The sequence below is a fragment of the Cucurbita moschata genome, unplaced genomic scaffold (genome assembly GCF_002738365.1).
Source record: "Cucurbita moschata cultivar Rifu unplaced genomic scaffold, Cmos_1.0 Cmo_Scf00001, whole genome shotgun sequence".
Lineage (NCBI taxonomy): Eukaryota > Viridiplantae > Streptophyta > Magnoliopsida > Cucurbitales > Cucurbitaceae > Cucurbita > Cucurbita moschata.
In genome coordinates this window covers 7,615,451-7,628,685 of record NW_019268517.1, presented here as the reverse complement: position 1 = coordinate 7,628,685, position 13,235 = coordinate 7,615,451, and the positions used below count along the sequence as shown (strand labels likewise).

At 37.2% G+C, this 13,235-nt stretch overlaps 1 protein-coding gene and 2 pseudogenes across 1 annotated transcript; all 3 read right to left on the bottom strand.

The window, feature by feature from the left end:
* LOC111453074 overlaps positions 1-6,689 on the bottom strand; it is a 15,854-nt pseudogene extending 9,165 nt beyond the window's left edge.
* Positions 774-1,968, bottom strand: LOC111453101. The gene is made up of 2 exons (XM_023094052.1): positions 1,951-1,968; positions 774-1,884 (listed from the first exon to the last, which is right to left on the bottom strand). The coding sequence occupies exons 1-2, from the start codon at positions 1,961-1,963 to the stop codon at positions 1,187-1,189; spliced, it is 711 nt and encodes a 236-aa protein (XP_022949820.1). The 5' UTR covers positions 1,964-1,968; the 3' UTR covers positions 774-1,186.
* A 1,709-nt stretch (positions 6,690-8,398) lies between the features above and the next one.
* Positions 8,399-11,463, bottom strand: LOC111454261 (annotated as a pseudogene).
* Between the last annotated feature and the right edge of the window lie 1,772 nt (positions 11,464-13,235).

Sequence of the window (13,235 nt, the reverse complement as noted above, 5' to 3'; positions counted from 1 at the left end):
CTGACGCAATATCTACCACTCAAAAGTGTGCATAGATATGAAAATATTATTACTCAACGAAAGAATACAGATTTAAGAATGAGAAAAAGAATTGGGATCGAATGCTCTTGTCTTCATTGATATTCACGACCTTTAAATAAGATACAAGATACTAAATAATATCTACCAAGAAAATATAAACTAACTAAATACTGATAATAAAATAAAATATACTACTATTCAAATTCAACTGATTACGATATCTAAGATATATTTCCTAACTAATATATTCGGGAAGATTACGAATATCATATATTCCATAACTAATTCAAACTAAAATAAGTTGCACTAAATTGTGACAGCCTCCCTGAGTGCAAGCTTATTTCTCAATAACTCCGAGAGCTTCTACGAAAAACTTCAAACTTCACTTTGGCAAGTGCCTTAGTAAATATGTCTGCAACTTGTTCAATGATTTCCTTCTTAATAAGTTCCACATCGCAGCGATTCAATTCTAATGAGAAAGAGTAATAATTCATCTCAACTTGTGCAGACTCAGCATACTCCATACACCGGTGAATTACATCACTGGTAGACTGCAAAAACTCTTGATCTGCAGAAGCTTTATATCCTTGATCAAGGTCCAAGTCATCCTTACTATGATCATCAAGGGCATGCTTGAGCTTTTGAGCAAGGGACTCATCTTCTTCAGCTATCCAACCATCATGCTCATCACAAGCACTGTCACCGTTGTCACTAGATGCATAGTCCTGAGTTCGTGGCTTATCAACATCATCCTCCACATGGTCAACATCATCCTCCACATGGTCAACATCTGCATCCTCAAAAATGTCATCGCCAAAAGATTTATTATTAATAATATTCTGGCTTCCTGTCGCCTTCTCAGAATCCTTAGCCACACTAAACTTATTATCCATTGAACCATCCTCCCCTTCTTCACATAAATTTACCTGAACTACGAAATCCTCCTCCAAGTCCTCAACATCAGAACCAAATCGTGATAAATCATCATCATCAAGCAGTGCAGCTATTTCTGGGTCAGACTGGGGCGGAGCATCAGTAGCCGAATCCTGCAAATTGGTAGTTTGATCTAAATTCTCCAAGATGAGAAAATCGTTAGCCTCAGAGGGGAGGTAAAGACCGTCAAGATCGTCAAACGTTAGCTCGACAACTTCATTTTCGTCGAATCTCAAATCCAAGGCCGTGGAGTAAACAGAAGGGTCATCAGGGGCAATAGAATTGAAATCGGAGAAAAGAGAGAGTCCAGATGCGAAATTTGGAGAGAATCAAACTCAGAAGCGTAAGTAGTGGAATTAGAATTTTGATCACCTGTAGAAACATCATCTTGATATACGGCTGAAGTCACGTTTGTTGGCTGGTCAAGAACCTCAGTGGTTAAGCAATATTCCCAAATTGGATCTGGAGAACTTTTATTTTCATGTACCGCATTTGCTTCTGATTCCTGCATCTTGACTCGACAATTTGGTTTAATATGGCCTGGCTTTCCGCAATGATCACACACCACTTTCGCCTGACAATCTCGTTTAAAGTGGCCTGATTTTCCACACCTGTAACAAGCTTTAAATGGCTTCTTTGACGACTCGTCACTTCTGAATTGATTCTCATTGCTAGATGAAGGCCTTGAGTGAAAATTCTGTCTCCTTTGATCTTTGACATACAACACACCTTCTAACTTTGGGGAAAACTCGTTGCTGGTAGTCATTTGCTCAATCAAGGCTTCCTGATTGGAAAGAAGATTCTCCAATTCAATTACCGTAGGTTGATTTGCCCACCCTTGTATTGAGGAAACAAAGGGCATAAACTCTTTTCGTAATCCACGAATAAGATAACGCCGTAATCGAGCCTCACTCACTGGCTCCTCAGCATCTTATTCTGAAATTTCAGAACACAGATTTTTCACTTTCAAAAAATATTCTTCAACAGAAAAATTACCTTGAGTTACCATAGCTAGTTCATTCTCTAGAAATTGAAGTCGAGCGGTATTTTTCTTAGTGAACAACTTTTGAAGTGTATCCCATACTTGCTTTGGTGATTTTAAATCACGAACATGATCAATATACTCCTTGCTAATCAAAGTTTGCAAGGTAAATAAGGCTTTTCCGCACTTGATCTTCCATTATTGACGTAATTTTGCATTTTGTGGAGTATCGGCTGGAATTTCTGTGTCATCACCTTCAATTAAATCCCATAAATCTTGCCCTTGTAGATAAGCTTCCATGCATAACTTCCAATAACTATAGTTATTGCCAACCAGCTTTTCCATAGCTACACCCATAGAAGCACTCCCACTATTCATCTCGTTGAGTATAATATTAAACCGTACCAACTTGGCTCTGATACCAACTGACGCAATATCTACCACTCAAAAGTGTGCATAGATATGAAAATATTATTACTCAACGAAAGAATACAGATTTAAGAATGAGAAAAAGAATTGGGATCGAATGCTCTTGTCTTCATTGATATTCACGACCTTTAAATAGGATACGAGATACTAAATAATATCTACCAAGAAAATATAAACTAACTAAATCCTGATAATAAAATAAAATATACTACTATTCAAATTCAACTGATTACGATATCTAAGATATATTTCCTAACTAATATATTCCGGAAGATTACGAATATCATATATTCCATAACTAATTCAAACTAAAATAAGTTGCACTAAATTGTGACACATCCTTCATAATGAAGAAGCTTACAATGAAGGGTTCGTGGAAGAGATTGGATCTCTTTCATCTCGAACAATTGTTATTTAACTCCAACAAGATTGAACGATTGTTTCATCTCGAACAATTCTTTTTGATTCGACAATTGTTTCGAGTCAACTGAGCTTTTTGATTTGACAATTGTTTCGAGTCAACTAAGTAATAATAACAACCAACATCTTCTTTCATCTAGAGAAATTGTTCCTAAAGAAGATGAGAATAACCTGAGTAATAACAACCAACATCTTCTTTCATCTCGATTAATTATGGGAATAACTTGACTCTTCTATTCAACCCTATTGTCAAGCAAGAGACTCCACATTTGACTTTAGTAACTACATTCTATTACTTTGATAATGTCTCCAGTCGCCTAGGCAACTTAATCAATTCAATCCAACGTTTCACAATTAGAAGATTCACAATAGCCATCAATTTTCTCTCTTAACTTTCATATGGTTTTTAAAAGAATAGAGGATCTTAATATGATTCGGCGGTTCACATAAGGGAGAATATATGCTGTGAAAAAGAGAGGGCTCAAATGCTATTAAAGAAGTAATGGTTGTGAGCAATACCAAAGAAAGTCATCGAGCCAGCCTCACCTTCTGGAGTATCGCATGGACAAAGCATACCCCACCCACTACAACTATAAATATCACAAATAAGTCGGACACATTTTGTACAATACCAAAGAAATTATTGTGGACATCGTTCTCAATAATTAGACATTAAGAACAATATCCAAAGTAGCAGTAATAATTATTAAGATAAATCTTCGCATGATTGATGTTTACTGATTATCCTTACCTGACTAGGTTGTAATGGTCTTCGTCTACTAACTTTCCTGGACTTCTCAAACTGTGGGGAGAGACTCTAGTCACATGACCCATAGTAGAAATAAAAGATAACCTAGCAAGAACCTATTGACAAGAGAGATGCATTAAGCCAGATATGTTTATAAAAAAATTGAAGAGTGACTAGATAAATCACAAGAAACGTTTGATTTGAAAATAGATTCTAAAAAGGAAATTATAGATTCTAACCTGAGAGAAGTCAAACTGACTTGACCTAATGTGCTTTCCAAGAAGCTTATCAATTGTCTTCTGATCACAATTAAATAACAAACAGCAAATGAGAAGTCCACAGGTAGAAGTAAATAGCATATGCCTCAAAAACTAAAGAGATCAATTGACCAGCTAGCTCCAAACGTTTGATTTGCCCACATAATTTTATACTTCAACAAGAAACTATCCTTAAAAATTCTATCATATGCTGAATACTTGTTGAGCACATTAAATACATATCAAACACTAATTGAGCAAATTGAATAGAAACTAACAATGGTCAGGCACAATCAAACACTTATTTATAACAATAAACACTTGCTACACACTCAAGAACATTTAACAAATAATTATTGGACACAAGAACTAATCATGGTTGCATAGATGCTTGAGCTTTTATAGAATATCGTTAATTGGCAGTAAAAGAGCTTTAGGCATAAGGTATTAGCTGAATTAACTTTTTTTTTTTCCTCAGTAAACGAGATGATTGTCTTGTGCTAGAGGAGGTTTGGCCCTTGCTAGTGTTTATGCATCACTTTGGATGTTTGTTTCAAAAGACTTTTATAATTGTAGACAATATTAGTTTAATCAGCTGCAAGTTGAATTTAACTATCATGCATCACTTTGGATGTTTGTTTCAAAAGACTTTTATTGTAGACAATATTAATTTAGTCAGCTGCAAGTTGAATTTAACTATCATCGGCAAGTCAGGACACTGATAATAAAACATTCATGTTGGGAAGTTACAACTTAACCTTGTCATCCATAGCATCCTTATTTAAAATTGCATCCATCATTTGTCTCATCATGACACCAACATATATGCATCTCGGAAGAAAGTTATTTTTATGGACCTAATCAGATAACACAAATGAAGAAATGAGCGGTTAAAGCAAACAAATATAAGCATCAAAACAAATTAATATGAAAGAAACTTCACTCATTGGGACATTGGCACGAAAAACATCACGAGGTATCCCTCCCTAGAGCCCTTCCTTCCTTATAAATAAATCAAAAGAATGCCACAGTTACTATTTTTCCTTCAAAAGAAGCAGATTTATGTAGCAAGCCCTGGCAAAAGCCAGGGCATTAAAAATAACTTTTCAATTTGCATGCGCTAGTGTTTTCTTTCATGTTTTTTAATACTTCGTTTTCAAAAAGAAAAAAGAAAAACTTGCAATTTGAGAAGGCGGTTTAAAAAAATAAAATATAATGAATGATATAAAAAGTGTTAATGAAACGACCTCCCAATGGAATGAAATAAATTGCAGCAAACATAAGAAGAAAATGCTAAATTTATACACAAGGCATCTCTTAATCTAATTGTGGTTAATATCAAACTAGAGAAAATAACACTTGGAACGCTCGTTAAATATCAATAATCAGTGGTATCAAACATACAAACTTTTGCCTCATGTTACTCTAATGCTTGTTCTTGCGTATATACTTTTTCGTTCGCACATTCCTACAATAATAGTGCAGTTGTCAAAGAGAAAATGAAAACTATAAAACTGACGAAGGACTAAACCAAGAATAAATGGAAGAAACGCATAAAACGGATTCAAAACTATACAGCCTATAGAACAGGTGCAATATCCGTATACTCAAAAGCTACAGCATAACAGTCTCAAAACACTTTTGCATACATAGATACATTTTCAGCATAACAGATGCTATTGTATAAGGTTGTTCAAAATATAGCTATAACTTACTAGCTTCCGTTGTTTGACAAAGAATAGAGACTTTGTCCCGTTATAGCCATCTGGTTCACCAGGAATCTATCTACTTTAGTTAAACAACCCTACAAAGTTCAACTAGGGCTTAGACTTTATCTGTTTGCTAAGGTCTGTGTGAAAAAGGTTAAACTCAATCCATATCATTCAGCTAGAATTTCTTTTGCAGAATGAATTAAATTGAATGTAACAATATATGTCCAAATTAAAACTTGAAGTTAAAAAACATTGCAGACTGTTATCCATAAGTGCTAAATACTATACTGAAGCATTGTCCCATAAGAATAAACCTAGAGTGGCTGGCACATTTTTATAGGAGAACAGGAGCAGAAAAGAGACTAACCTGCTTCTCATTCACAAACACATTGACAAACTCGCCAATTTTTCCAGCTCTCTTCAGCATTCTCATACCTGTAGCAAAGTACTAAAGGAAGAAGCCGAAGTGTGAAACAAGTAGGAAATGAACATGCTAGAGACATGAATGAAAAACGAGTGTAAAACAAGAAGCCGACAGCATCGATGCAGCAATGAACATGCTAGAGACATGAATGAAAAACGTGTACCCTAAGATAAGTACGATCATTGCTGGATTCAATTCGATCATTGGCCTTGACTATCTTTTTAGTTTCTGTATTCACGAAGTAGTTAAAGGAATCTCAAGCGTTGTCGAACCAGACCTCTTACTTGAAACCAGATGATTAAACTATGTGCGTTAATAATCATAGGCTGAAATTTAGACAAAAGCAGCGTAATAGAGATAATTTCATGGCTAAACATATAATCATAACAATAACAAACAAAAGCAGTGTGATGATTTCCACCTTAAAAAATGCAGGAATAAGTTGAAACTTGTCGACGGCTGACTTGATAGGAAGGCCAAGGAATTTCTTGTCAATGTCCAAATCGATTACATTAGGATCGTCGACTTGCGTCCCGTTCCTACAGATTTTGTCATGCTAGAAAGTAATTGATCAGTAACTAACACTGGCGGAAAACAGAAATTCAGCACCGATGCAGTCAAAGGAAAACGAAGAAATAAAGATTTTGAGAGAATGCGGTTGGCTTTACTTTGAATCGCCATCCGACGGCTTCACGACCATGGCTTCTGAGTTTCAGAGACTCCATGAGACGTTTTCGGAGACTCCCTGAGACGTTTTCAGAGACTCCTGGATGAACAAGAGGCTCCTGAGACGTCTAGGCGACTTACTCTTAACGGCTACTTTTTCTTTTTTTCTTTTTTTCTTTTTTCTTTTTTCCTTTTTTTCTTTTATCAGCTATTTACTCTTATTCGTTTCAATTTAGTTAAAATCTTTTTTTTTTGTTTTTTTTTAAATATACTGTTCTAATATTTTATTTTGAATTTCATTCCAAGATTAAAATTTATATACTCCACTAGTTTTCTTTATATTTTGAAATAGGTTTACATAATGTTTTTTCTTTTATAAAAAAAATATTTTTGTTTTTTTTAACTACTTTCAGTAGAAAAAAAGGACAATTTGAAAGTAAATACTACGCCTAATTCTAAAATTTATATATAAATTAAAATGAAATTAAAAGTATAAGGGTAGATGTAATAGATCATAAAATAACAAAATTCAAGCCATTAATTTTATTTAGATTTTTTAAAATATTAATACTCTTATATATTTTCAAAATATTTATTTTGATTTATATAGTTTCAAAATTAATAACTTTTTTAAATGGTGAGCTAATTTCACTTTGAAATAAAGTTGATGAACTACACTTTTCAGAGAACGTTTTCAGGCTGTGACACTCACTTTCCAACAACAAGTGAGCTAAGCCAATACGTTCTTGCGTCGCCTACAGCTAAGCGACGTATTCTCGAGGGCAAGAAGAGATTTTCGAAGAAGGGATTTTTGAAGGAGACGTTATATAAGCAAGCAAGAGAGAAATAACAACGGCTCACAGTATATAACCTTGGGTAGGGAGAGTCGTATTCCCTGCGGATGGTCCCGGATGCTAACGCAATGTGATTTATGCCCAGTGCTCTGAATGTCAAAGTGGACAATATCATACCATTGTGGAGAGTCGTGTTTGTGTAACATGGTATCAGAGCCATGCCCTAAACTTAGTCATGCCAATAGATGGGTAAATCCGAACAAAGGACTCCAAAAGAAAAAGAAGTCAAGCCTCCTCGAAGGCAGTAAAAAATGACTAAGACTCCAAAGGAGTCCGGAGTCGAGTCTCGATTAAGGGGAGGCGCACTTTGTTCATGATGAAAGTCCCCGCTAATTTAGGGAATGATATAAACAAAGAATACTCCCTCCGAGGCGTTTTGGGGAAGCCCTAAGAATACTCTCTCCATTGATGAGACCTTTTGGGGAAGCCCTAAGCAAAACTTATGCTCAAAGTGGACAATATCATACCATTGTAGAAGCAAAGCCACGAGAGCATACGCTCAAAGTGGATAATATCATACCATTATAGAGAGTCGTGTTCGTCTAACAGGAAATTTCTCCTTAATAGACACTATTTAAATATTTACTAAATCCCAATTACAATAATAACTAGTCTAAAATATGTGTTAATTCCTTAACTATACTCATATTTTCATAATTCTTCAACGGTATAAAAAATAAAAATGTCATATTTCTCTTCAATCAAGACTCTTTTTCTTCACATGGTTCTGTTAGGACTCTTTTCCGTGCATCAAAATGATATGCAGTATATATTCTACACGAAAATATGATATGAAAATGATCATCATTCTTACGGCTCGAGTATTGTGCTTAGGGGAGAAAATTCAAATATGATCTTTTGGTGTATTTTAAATAATTAAGTTGTGCTCACATTTTCTATAGTTTTAATTGAAATCACGTAATTGTTTGTCCGAGCGACATAAATAAACAAATAAATAATAGAGGACAAAATATATGGAAAGTTTGTATATGATAATAGAATGAATTTGGATTACAATATTATAAATTTGATCATACCAAATTCACTGCAATAGGACTTCTAACAAAATGTTTCCCATCTGACCATACCAATGCCCCAAAAACATAGCCCTGTCGTCGCAGTTTATGTGCATAATGAAATACAAGTTTGAAAGGCTTCTCTTCTCCAACGCTGTGAAATTGCAACTTACTTGGCTCAACCATAACTGTAATGCCCTTGGGCATCCTCACCCGCGCCACATACGTGCCTGCGCTTCCCACGTTCTTAACTCTTCTATTCACCGTCACCGGTGCCCCAATTTGCAACTTGGGGACCGAGATGGATGGATAGTTGAGGTCTGTGATTGTGAAGTTCTTGGCGCAAACAAATGACTTGTTAGAGAATTTCTTGAGTGTGTGGGAGTTGTAGCCCCGTGTACATAAGAAATTCAAATAGTCATCAACCGTCGTGTCGTAAATGAGGCCGGGGTCCATGGCATCGTTTGGATGGACATGTCCTGCACCATAATCAAATGGGGTAGCCTTCACTTTGGTGAAGTCCAACATTGTGTTCTTGGTGTTGTCTCTAGTTTTGGCTACAAAACAAAATCAAAGCCTTAGAGGACCCAATGAAATTTATATCAAGTCATGTCTCTCGAGTTCAATAAACCTGTAGTCATGATGGCAGATTTAATAGCTGCAGGACTCCACGTGGGATGCAGAGTCTTTAGAAGGCCTGCAACACCTGAGATATGTGGGCATGACATGGAAGTGCCAGACTCGACGTTAAAAGACGCTCGACGATTATCAAATGGCAACTCTGATGCTGTTACATCTTTGGTGACAGATGCGATTATATTCACACCCGGTGCTGTTATATCAGGCTACACCAAAATATGCACCAAGATACAAAGATATGAGATAACTTTTCAAACGCTGAAAATTGCATTGGCATACTATATCAAACCAACCTTGATTACAGCCTGTGTGATGAAATCAGGGCCTCTTGATGAAAATGAAGCCATGAGAGGCGATGGTTTAATTCCCATCTCTGTGCTTGCATGGGTTATGGAAGCCACGGGTATTCTGGTTTCATTTACAATACAAAAACTACATATTCAGCCCATTCCCTTTTCATTTTGTCATAGAATAGATGAGAGTCCTTACTTGGTGGAGCTCAAATATTGAGCGATGGAAACTCCATCCGCATAGCTTAGATGAGAAGCAGGAAGTATGTGTGGATCAGCTACAAGAGCTGAACCGTCCATCTGCTTATTTACCAGAACCATCCCGACACCACCGACACGAACAACCTCGAAGCCCTTGCTCACTCTTGCATTTTCTCCTCGAAGGCAAACTATAATCTTGCCTTTTGCCTTTGTGGGATCAAGTGTTCCATCCATGCAAAGTTGGCTGTAGAAACAGAGTGAAGTTCAAACCAAAGTGCCCTTTGAAGTGGAGAGGTAATATATGTATGTGTATACTCACGCAAACCCATCAGTGGCATTGGCAGCTTTCACTTGCACAGCCTTTATCAAAGGGTAGAACTTACCAGCCGGCAATCGACTGGATGAAAGGCTTGAACCCTTTGGAGTAAACGTAGAGGTTATTTTGATCAGCTCATCAACCACAAACATAATAAGTTTAATGCATTATAGACTAAACCATTTATCAAAGGGTTGTGTGTGATGGATGAGTACCCTTAATTGCTTCTTGTTCCCCAGGGCGACGTAACTGACAAAGTCACGGTCGATGGTACTAGCTCCAACAGTGACCATCCAAGGAGACACATTGCTCACACTCCCGGGAGACGGGCCGTCATTCCCGGCCGAGGAAACCACGACGATTCCGTGTTGAACCGCATGGAACGCCCCTATCGAAATAGCGTCATTAGCAAACTCTTGAGCTAGCGTGCCAATAGAGGCCGAAAGAACATCCACACCGTCGCTGATAGCGGCCTCGATGCCTGCTAAGATATCGGAATCGTAACAGCCGCCATTTTTTGAAGGCCAGCAGACCTTGTAGGCAACAACACGAGCCTTGGGGGAACCTCCTTTCGCAGTCCCATTTCCATTGCCAAACACATCGACTCCATGGACAAAGTTGCCACCCGCAGTGGACAATGTGTGCGATCCATGGCCTTCATGGTCTCGTGCACTGACGAAGCTGATGTTGTGCGTTCTCAACGGACCTTCGGCAGCTTGAAATCCTCGGTAGAAATAGCGTGCTCCAATCAACTTCCTATTGCATCGAAATTTGGAGCCGCCTTCACAAGCTCCCCTCCACCTCGAGGGAACAGGGCCATACCCTGCATCATTGAAGCTCGGGGACTCCGGCCAGACACCTTCACATATATTGTAATAATAGCTCAAGTCTCTTGCTAGCAAATAACAAAAATAGACTAAAAGAAGGGAAGACTTGCAAACCCGTGTCGAGATTCCCTATGATGGTATCTTCCCCAAACCGAGCCGCCTTCCAAATGGAGTTCCGAGGGATTCCTCAATCGCTATCAACCCCCAGAAAACCCCATGATCGTGTTGTATGCAATTTTCTTTCCTTGTTTTCAAAAACCGACACCACGCTTGGATTCTCTATTTGTAGACAATATCATTCGTAAAGTAAGACATTAAAAGCACCAAAATGTAAACAACAAAAATGGGAGAGGAACAACGCTTACTCGCAAGAGCCGTGGCTTCTTGTTCATCAAGAACGGCAGCAAAGCCATTAATGTATCGATTGTAGGAGTAGAGAATTGAGTCTTTGGCTGCTACTTTGCTATGAATCAAAAGGAGAATTGTTAAGCGATTGATATAAAGAAGAAGAAGAAGAGAATGAATTACCTTCCCTTGACGGATCCTAATATATCATATTGAGACTCGGTTGCAAGTTGGACGTCGTATATGCTTGGATTTGGGCCAAAGGAGTGTGATCCCAAATAGACAATGTAGGACTTCTTGATAGGAACAGCCGCTGTTTGGAGCATAAAGAAAAACAAAAGCAATGGAGAAATAACATAAGAAATATAATAACATTTCTCCATCGCTTTTGTTTTTGAAGTCCTATTGTGCTTTTCCCATCCCCAATTGGGTTCTTTATATACCCAAACTCGATCATAAATCATTGGTTCCCTTTAATTTTCCTCGTAAATTAAGCTCATCCATCTGATTATTAAAAAAAAAAAAGAAAATAAGAAGTGATTTTACTCGTTTAAGTATCTTCCATAGGGACTATATATAGCAACAGCCAAACATTATGATAAACATAATGATTGTTTTATGGCCTTGTAACGTACACGTGACTACCATCATAGAAAAGAGGTATTCCTCACATAAATCAATGGTTCCGTCTAATCTTCTCGGGTAAATTAAGCCCATCCATCTAATTATTGAAAAGAAAAAAAAAGTGTTTTTACTAGTTTAAGCATCATTCTATATTTAAGGAACTATGAATAGTGATCGTGACAATATTATGATAAACATAATGATTGTTTTCCTGTAACGTATGTGTGCGTACCATCATAAAAAGGAGGTATTCTCCCGTGCATGAACATACAATGATGTATGAGGTATTTTCATTCATTATCATGTAAAACAACCTTTTCTGTTTTTCTTCATATCATAATTTTTCATACATATGTCGCGGTTGTGCATCATGCCAAAACATCTTGTCGTATGTCATGTATATCATACATCGTGTCATGTCATACATGTATCATATCATAAACATATCGTGTCTCCCAACATGTAATATCATATATGTTACGAATCAGAGAACTTGGGTTTTGCTTTGAGCTTTCCCAAAGGCCCCATACCAATTTATGGAGCTCTCGAACAGCCTCCTCATAATCGAGGCTCAACCCCTTTCTTTGGAGCCCTCAAACAAAATACACCCTTTGTTCGACACTTTAGTCACTTTTGACTACACTTTCGAGGCCCACAATTCTTTGTTCGACATTTGAGGATTTTATCGACATGGTTAAGTTTAGGGCACGGCTCTGATACCATGTTAGGAATCACGACTCTCCACAATGGTATGATATTGTCCACTTTGAGCATAAGTTCTCATGGCTTTTCTTTGAACTTCCCAAAAAGGTCTCATACCAGAGATAGTATTTCTCATTTATAAACCCATGATCTTCCACTAAATTAACTAACGTGGGACTGACTCCCAATAATCCTCAACAATATCATGCATATATCATATCGTAATGCATATCATATCGTCAAACATATCATAATAACATATATCATATTATTCACCTATCATATTTACAATTATATCATATCATAAACATATCGTTTCATAACATTGCGCATATAACAAACATATGACACGTGCAAAGCCATGGGGCACATGTCATCATATAGGATACAATTTCTAACCGAATCTACAGTAAGATCATTTACTTGGTTAGCCTTAGCCAGCGTTCTCCCTAAAATAATTACTTGAGAGCTTGTCCCTCGAATTTTATTCCAAGCATCACCGAGATGTTTTCTATAGAACATTTGCTCAATTCTCTTAATAACCTTAATTTCCTAATCAAGTTTAACTTGAATTGAGGAATTCAACATTCTCCTTAATCGTCTTTGCTAAGGTTGAGCTGCGTATTGACCTTGAAGTCATGTCGAGTTGACGTGTACATAGGTCGAAAGTCGGGTTGAGGCACAAGTGGTTAGGTCAACCTCTCGTCTTCCCCCTCATTCTCTGCATGTTGTGGGCGTCGGGGAGAATGTGGGATGAGGGTGCGAGAATTCTGGCGCCTCGAAATTCTCCCGCCTTTTTCGACTGGGCAACTTTTTTTTTTTTTTTTTT